At 42.6% G+C, this 8,915-nt stretch overlaps 1 protein-coding gene across 1 annotated transcript; it reads right to left on the bottom strand.

Moving 5' to 3' along the window:
* Positions 1 to 4,745: 4,745 nt before the first annotated feature.
* On the bottom strand, positions 4,746 to 4,928 carry CCR75_009586 (uncharacterized protein; the record flags this gene model as incomplete). Its single annotated transcript, XM_067967625.1, has 1 exon — positions 4,746 to 4,928. The coding sequence occupies one exon, from the start codon at positions 4,926 to 4,928 to the stop codon at positions 4,746 to 4,748; it is 183 nt and encodes a 60-aa protein (XP_067815286.1).
* Positions 4,929 to 8,915: the final 3,987 nt, after the last annotated feature.

The raw sequence follows: 8,915 nt of genomic DNA, 5'->3' as shown, positions 1-8,915 counted from the left end.
AGCCCTTCCCCAGGGCGAAGATGTTCGACTCATGCAGGCTTCACAAGCCTGGTGGGGACGAAATCAGATTCTTCATCAATGATTTTCCGATATCGATGGTACTCTTGCTAGCGTGACAAGGCTTGAGAAACATTTATAAATAATGTACAAAGCGTAGGCCGTGAGGCCTGGCTTGACAAATTGGATGCGGTGTGTCCCGGTTTGAGAGAAGATCTGTTGTCGGTGCGCGCAATAAAATGCAAAGTTTGTCTTGAGAGGCAGGTTTACCTTTTCAGGAGGGCATGTCCCCAGTCCATGCCTTTAAAGGGACAGACTCCCTACATCCAGTTGTGTCTATTTCTTATATAGGTATCTACGGGTAAGTATATACATATTTTAGAAATTTTAAAATAGTTAAAAGAAGGGCAACGCTCAACACCACACTTTGTCCGCTTGGGATCTTGCTTTATTCGGAGCGTCATCTGACTTTCTGATGATTGACACTCAGATGACGCAACCGAATCATCTCTAAGATCTCTCAGGATGGAGGGTAGCCACCGCTTATGTTACTTCTTGTCTTACGTCGAATTCCTTTTGAGCCTAAATTATTTGGTTTACAACTTTGAATCAATGTGAGGATGCGTATGACCGCGAATTTATAAGGATAGTTCGACTGACTCGTTGAAACCCTGGAAGGACCACAACCGGTTTAAGGTGTATAGGAGTCTTACAGCCTTAAATATAAATGTTGAGGAAGTGTGCAATACACGACTTATTTGTACAAAGCGTTAGCTAAGCATAAGATAAACTGATAATATAATATTTTAGAACTAAGCAAATTGAAGAGTGTTTAGTCATGCTCGTTCTCTGTCGTATAGTGTTATAATTTAAGCATATTGAAGGCTTTGAGGGTGGAGTTATGCTTTATCATTTCTTCATCTCCAAATAAGTCGATGGAGGCAATTGCTCCACATTTGTATATATCCGATAAGAACTATAGAAGCGGGAGTGGCATCTTTGTTTCTGTGAAACAACGACCGCAACAAGATTTCCATCTAAATTTTTCAAAGTTTAAACAGAATTTCGTAGATGTCCTATTAAAAGAATACGATTCTATGCCAGAATAAAAACGTATCATATTTTATTCTGGCATAGAATCCTGTCTCTTTCAGTGTCAAACTATTTATTTTGATTTGCAACGGGGCAACTTTCGCTAGTCCCGCTTCAGTACAAGCCAACCTGCACTTATAATAGTGAAGGCGAGGTGTCTCCGAGTACTTCACGTACACGACGTGCAGAGGAATGTTTTTAGTAGCTAAGGAGTCTTGACTACTCAAGGTTGATACTAAGAAGTCTTCATTTAGGGGAAAAGTAAAAGTGTGTCAATATATTCAAGTTCCTACATAACGATCTTCTTATTACTGACTATAATATATAAATAAAAAGCTAGTTATGATGAGTCATTGTACACCGCGAATTCGTGCGTCTAGCAGCAATTGGCGGGGCTAGTTTGAGCTTAAATCAACCGATGCAATCGAACTATTGTATTTTTGCTTCAATATTATTGTATACGGTAATATTGGAAATCTTAAATAAACTGATTTAAACGAAATAATTTGATACCTCCTAATTATTTTCTTTTATAGGAAACAGTATTGATTATTTCTCTTATAGGAAATATTATTGATTGTTTCTCTTATGGGAAGTAATATTTATGTAACGGGAATCCCCGTCACATGATTGATAATTCATGATGCCCCTAGATCCTGTATATATGGCAAATGGAGCAGTCGCATCTTAATTCTTCACATATGACGATATCAACTTCGTTTAATGAGGGGGCTGAAGATAGGTTAACCATAAATTATATTCTCTTTAATATAGGTTGTGGATGTCCTATGAGTGGTGCGATGGCCTCACTTGTGGTTCGGTCGTTAGCGCCACTGCACAATCCGTCAGCGCTTAAGGTACTGATAAATACATGCAATACTTATACTGAATGTAGCCATTGCTATACAATTCTTTCGTGAGTTCTTTTATGACCTCTAAAGCTGAAGCACGTATGACACTATAGGTATACGGTGCAGAAAGGATAGCACAGATGAGCAATTTCAATAATATACGCACAAGATAGCGTGCAACACAAACAACTATAACTTACGCTGGCATAGTCTTCCCTTGTGGACGCTCTAGAACCTTCATCAGATGGCCATGATGAACGAGAGACAGATATCGTCGAGGCTTGATGCTGCTAATTGGTGCATGGCGCGTACTTTCTGAGATATGGGAAACCAAGGACGAAATCAATTTGTAGTCCAAATCCAGTATGATGAAATCATCATCGTTCTGTGTACCTTTTAATGTGTATTGGATACTATTTACGTATTTATTTACTGTTACAGATACGCGCGCTTGTTGCTAAGCGCACTATCATTCTTGTTAAAGGTATAACTTCTCAACGACTTTGAGCCTGCAATCTCGAGCGATTGGCGTCAAATCAAACTGTAGGACGCCTACAATTGACTAGGGACTTTAATGGCAAATTATTTGCCACTATATATTTTTCAAGGTGATGAGGCTAACATCATTACCTGGGGCAGTATTACACAACCTTTATGCGTGAGAAGCAACATATATCAAAAGGCCTGAAAACTCTCTTGACCTAGTTGGATCAGAAGGCGCTCCGCATTTACTGACCATGATCGTTTTTACGGTACGCATCGCCGTTGCGGTTTCACAATTGCGTCGGATCCGCGTCCTTCTCTATTCTTCGAGAGGTCGATCGTTTCGCTCAGTGTTTCTAGGAACTAGACGTTGGGCACAAATTCATAGACATAGTGCCCTTTACTCAAAAACGATTGCATATTTGTAATCATTTACAGCTTGAAGAGCCAGGTTTTTCGCTTTTTACATACGGGAGGTCCATAGCTTCTGGACCTCCGACTTCTGTCGTCTATGTGGACGATAAGCGCCAGTGGACGAAAGCCTTTTTCAAGCAGAAGTCCTCTTGTTCCGCTATTGAGATAGCTTGATCTAGCGTCTTTTTGTTATAGACGGAACAGATGGGTATTGACGGGACCGTCGCTAAGACCACAGTAACCTGTGCTAGTAAATATATTGGATGACTCACGATACAACTTACAAGGTATCGTGTTATGCTGGGCATAAGCGTCAAGGTCACGCTTGCCTGTTTCAAATCTGGGGGCTCTGCTCTAGCCCTATATTAGGCACGTGACGGCTCAAACGATTGCTGAGCCGGGTCTTTAAGACTTCACGATCCAAACACATACGGATCGCGAAGCTTGAATCTTCAGGCCAAAGATTTGGCAATTAATTTTTTGGTGCTTTTTTGTACTTCTTCTTTTTATTTACATTACGTCCGGCCAAGTTGGACATTCCAAACTTCACTTTCGTCGCATCATCATGCTGACAAGTTTAAGCTGTCAAGCACCCTGCTCTCCTTTACCTCTGAGTGTTGAGAGCCTTGCTGGTGAAGCAAGATTATTTTTCTCGGGCCACGTCGAGTTCATGTTGTATATATTCGTCGATAGAACGTCACTTTGTCGAGCGTACACCATTGCTCCTACGGCTATCCCTCCTTTGACCGAGCTCATATGTTAGACAACTTTCCATTCGAGGTCACCTAAGTGAGTGAACTTCTCACGCGTTTCGTGGAAGCTTTCTTGAGAGGTTTAGGAGCTCACCCCTTCTTCATACAAAATGCCCATGTTAGATGGCACGTGCGAGACCGTCAAATGACCTCGAAGTGCTACCAGGTGCAACGAGGCACCTTTCGCTAATACTGCTTCAGTACTTGCCAACCTGCACTGATAAAAATGAAGGTGGGGTGACTCCGATACTTCATGGACATGCAGAGGAAGGTTTTTAGTAGCTTAGAAGTCTTACTAGGAAGGCTAAATATATGAAAAAGTAAAAATGTATTAATATAAAGTTTCTACATAACGATCGTCTTATCTTCTGACTATGATATACTTAAAAAAACTATGTATTGCGACTCCTTGCGCATCGCTTAGCAACGATTGGCGGAATTGATTTAAACTTAAATTAACCAATCAACAGAACTGTGTCTTATTGCTACAATATTATCATATACGGTAATATTGGAAATGTTAGGTGGAGGTTATAAAATGATTATAATTTAATGACTTTTTCACTGTTTTCTCTAGTGGGAATAATATTTATTATACTTCTTATAGGAGATAATGTTTATGTAACGGGGTACGCCATGTACTAGCACATAGTAGTTCAGTCATAATTATTCCTCACTATGATTGCAAACGAGACCAATGGTGCATACTATAAAAAATGTACAGCATCAATTGTAGACTACATATTTTTAAGGGTGCCGGTATATGTACCTCACCCCAAACAATCCCTACAATTGCAGCCAGTGAGGAAGCTTAACCCCCCTAAGCGTGCCATCGGCACTTCGTTATGTAAATACATCTTCGATCGTACCAGCTTCGTCTGTCCTACCATAAAAACTTAAATATGAAATGAGTATTCCTATACGTTGCGAGGCAATTCAGTCTGGTTGCTATGGTCTAGATGTGTAATGTTTCCTAAATCCTTAGTGCGAAGCCCTGCGGCCTTGATCTGCTGCTATCGCTTCTCTTCCATGGTCTGAATAGTTTCAGTCGGGCGCTGCTTGGAAGTCATGGCCGAAAAAATAATATCAGTTTGCTCCATTTGTAAAATGACTTCATGATGCAATTTTTGTGTTCTCGCATGTCTGGGATCAGTTCTCAGAGCTGCGCGCCAAAATGCAAAATAGTATGTGCCTTAAATAGGCCGAGACTATCCATTCGCTCCTTTACAACGGCTGCACGACTAGAGCGCATCAATCGTCGACGCGCAAAAGAATAGCCGGCAATATGCTGCTCATACTGCTCGCAAAAGCCACAGTGACTCCAGGACACGAGCTCCATAAGCTCTTTGTGCAACTCGAAGAAGTCCGAGTAACGCCTTCGCAGGAAACACTTTCTTCCTGCAGTAACGTTGCACACAAAAACCGTGTACATGGCATATCGATGTCGTAACGGGGTGTCCCGTTACGCTATTATTTCCTATGAGAAGAAATATATAAAGAAGTACAATAATTATCTTTATTAATTTTGACTCAAATAGTTCAAACATTACCAAATTGGGTAATATTGATGCAAATAGACATTAGCTCTATTGATTGGCTGATTAAAGTCTAAATCAACCCCGCCAATCCTTATAAGACACGATTGTGCGGTGTGCAAGGAGGCGTCATACTTAATAAGTTATTAATATAAAAGGTTCAGTAGTAAATAGAAGATCGTTCGTAGGAAACTAAATACAGTGAATACAGTTTTACTTTTCCCTAATTTTAATATTTAACCTACCTTTGGTAGCTGAAGCCCCTTAGCTAATTAAAGACCTTCCTTTGTACCCTTGTGTACGTGATGTTTCGAGGCACAAAACCTTCACTGTAATCAGTGTAAGGTCAACTAGTACTTACCTACTAGTGAAAGGTGCCCCGTTACACCTGGTAGCACTTAGTAATCCGTTCAGCGACCTATGCACGTTCCATCCAACGTGGTCAAGTTGAAAAGAAGGAGGGAGCTTTCCAACCCATCGAGAAGTTATCACACCACGCGTGAAGGGTCTACTCATTTGAGTGACCTCGAATGTAGAGCGATCGATCGAATGAGTTCGGTCGTAGGCAGGCCAGCCGTAGGCGCTATGCTGTACACTCTGGGCAGATAAACAGCATGCGGCCATAGCCGAGTTTATTCAACACGAACTCGACGGGGCCCGAGCGAAAGCAGCCTTGCTTCACCAGCAAGGCTCTTAACACGCGGAGGTGTTAAAAGACCAGGGTGCTCGCCAATTGGAATTGTTGAGACAGCAGCATGTAAATGCTGCTAATGGGCCGACGCTCCCGCGTCGACCTGAAGCTTAAAGATCGAAATTGCTAAGTTTAATGCATTGGAAGGCGACTCCCTTTTGAGATGGTTCGTCGCGTTAAATGACGCCATAGAAGCTCGCCGTATCGGTGATGATGCGACTAAAAATAAATTTGATATGTCCAACTTAGCCGGACGTGCCAAATATTGGGCCTTGGGGCTCAAGCTTCACGACCCATTAGTCTTTGGGTCGTATGAGGTCATTACGACCCAGCTCAGACAAACATTGGCGCCATTACGAGCCAAATTCAGGGCTCGAGCTGAGCACCTAGATTTAAAGCAGGGCAAGCGTGACATTCACGCTTGTGCCCAACATACACGATACCTTGTCAGTTGTATCGTTAGTCATCCAATTGATGAACAAATAAGGTAACTGTGTTTATTTAAGGTCTGCAGACGGACCTGTTAAGACCCACCTGTTCCGGCTAAAGTTAGAGTCGCTCGACCAAGCGATCTCTGTAGCGGAAAAGGGGGAGTTTATCCTGAAACAGGCTTTTGTCCACTCGGGTGCAAATCGTCCACCGAGACGACAAGAAAAAGGGGTTCAGAATCCATGGATCTATCGTATTTAGAGAGCGAAAAACTTCGCTCTTCAAGTTACAAACGGTTACAAAAATGTAATTGTTGTCAAAGACGAACCACTACGCCTATGAGTGTAGTGCCCCACGGCCACTGCCTAAGAAACTGAACGAAAAGACCAATTTCTTGCTAGGAAAAACAGGAGACGCGGATCCGACGCTATTCCGAAATCGCAACGGCGAGACAGATCGTCATAAAATCGTCGGGGTCAGTAGGTGCGGAGCGCCCTACTGATCCAGCAACGTCAAAAGAATTTGCAGGCCTTTTGACAAAAGTTGCTCCTCTCACACAAACATTGTGTGCAACTGCCCCAGGGGGTCAGGTTAAGCTCATCACCTTGAACACAAAAGTGTCAAATAAGTTTCCACTTAAGTTGTTAGTCGATTGTATGCCGTCTTAAAAAAATCTTTCGACGCAAGTAGCTAGAAGATCGCAGTTGAGCGCGATATCCCTCTGACGAGGATGACAGTGCGCCTCAATTAAAATGTCAATTTCTGATCACCCTGAAACAGATGGTAGGATAGAGCGGGCAAACCGTATTCTCGAGAAGATACTTCGCGGATACGTCCACTCTTTCAAGAGTTGGAGCGAGTTCTTGCCGACGGTAGAATTTACCATTAACAATTCAGTGCATGCTTCTACAAAGCATACACCAGTTTTCGTGAATGGCTTACGCCACCCACGTATACCCACGAGTGACCCTAATTCAAGAAGGAGGGACTCGCTCGAGCAAAGAAACTTTTAGCTCTTGCTCATCACGCTTTAGCACTAAGGTCAATGCGAAGGAAACCAATGTTGATTTAATTAACATTGAAGTGGACAAAACTCAGTAATAACAATGATGCTATCAATGACTTTGACAACGATGCAAATATACTCAGCATCGAAAAGAATACTATTAATTAGCACGATAATACTCTTAATAATGATGAGATTGATATCTCCGCAGTGCAGGCCGGTCGCACTAAAAACATATATAAAACCGAGTCGGGAGGTGATTTCCTGTAGGCTAGAAAAGCGGTGGACCGACAGAAACGGGACTCTGACAAAATTGAAGAGCAAACATATATTCATTTAATAATTATGACTTAGTCCTACTGCCTCGGTAAACCTTCTAAAACACGTAGTGACGAATGTAGTCAGTAATAAATTACTGCCCAGGTATATCGGCCCGTTTCGCGTAATACATCGCCAAGGCAATGCGTACACGATTGAGCAGCTTTGTAGTATGCGCACGCATCCTACGTTTTATAATGAGCGTCTCCGCCCGTTCCATCAGTACAAGGCTTCTTCCGATTCCAGATTACACCGGAACGGTACAGGGCATCCGTCAAAGCCTGATAATTCCGAGCCACAGCCTAATTGTCTCGGAACAAAGTCTGATTCTTTTGAACCAGACTTTTCACTCTTTCCTCCAAGGAACAGCGGAGATAGACCGTTTATCGTATATACGGAGCATGCGTCATTACGCACGGCCGTAAATAGTCCACACCTCTCGCAAAGAATGGCGAGGTGGCTATCCTTCTTCGCGAAGTATAATTTCTCGTGGAATATAAATTAGGACGACTTAATGTCGACGCTGATGCGTATCACGCCGACCCGATTTCGAGCCGGCTGCGCATTCCAACAGTGGAAATAATCCATTAAGTGGATAGACATGAAGAACTTAATTATATTAATACAATTATAAATTAACCCTCTTTAAAGCAAGTGTTTTAAAGAGAGTCTTTTCTGCACGTTCTAGTGTACGTGAAGTGACGTGAGGCACCACTCGCACTAAGTGAAACGGGCTAAAGTTGCCCTAATGTTACGCAGTCCCCGTTAAGTTCACTTGGTGTACTTAAGGGGATGGTCAATTCCTAAATAATAGTAACTAGACCTAGCACTCGGGTGTGGTGCACATTTGTGACCAACCCTTGTGGATGTGATGCACATGGGTGCATTCACATTAGGAGGGATGACGCCCAGCGTCATCCGTGATGACGGCTAGCGTCATCCGTTACGCGAGGTATCTAGAAAGATACGCTCGCAATACAAATTAAATGTTATCTATAGAGAAAACATTGTAATTGGTAAAAATAGGTATTTGTAATTAATTCTATTAAATATAAATCAGTCTGAAAATTACTTCCTACTTGGTAAGTGCGCACGAGGAGACGGATTACCGCTCCCGTGACGACACTTTACCAGAGTTCTTAGTGTGTTGGGTGAGGTCGCTTGCGCGCCCACCACAACTACCTCACTGCACGCAAGAGAAGCAGGTTTAACCGCTTCCTCGCTGTGCTAGGGTGTGTGCTTAAGTAGAGCGTGGCCGCATTACGACGTGCCCGCCTACACTTGGTAGCACTTGAAATCCTTCCCACGACCCGCATCTCTGCGTGTGTACGTGAGGATGAGCCTCAA

The sequence above is a fragment of the Bremia lactucae genome, linkage group LG10, assembly GCF_004359215.1.
Source record: "Bremia lactucae strain SF5 linkage group LG10, whole genome shotgun sequence".
NCBI lineage: Eukaryota > Oomycota > Peronosporomycetes > Peronosporales > Peronosporaceae > Bremia > Bremia lactucae.
This window is presented reverse-complemented; position numbering and strand designations above follow the sequence as displayed.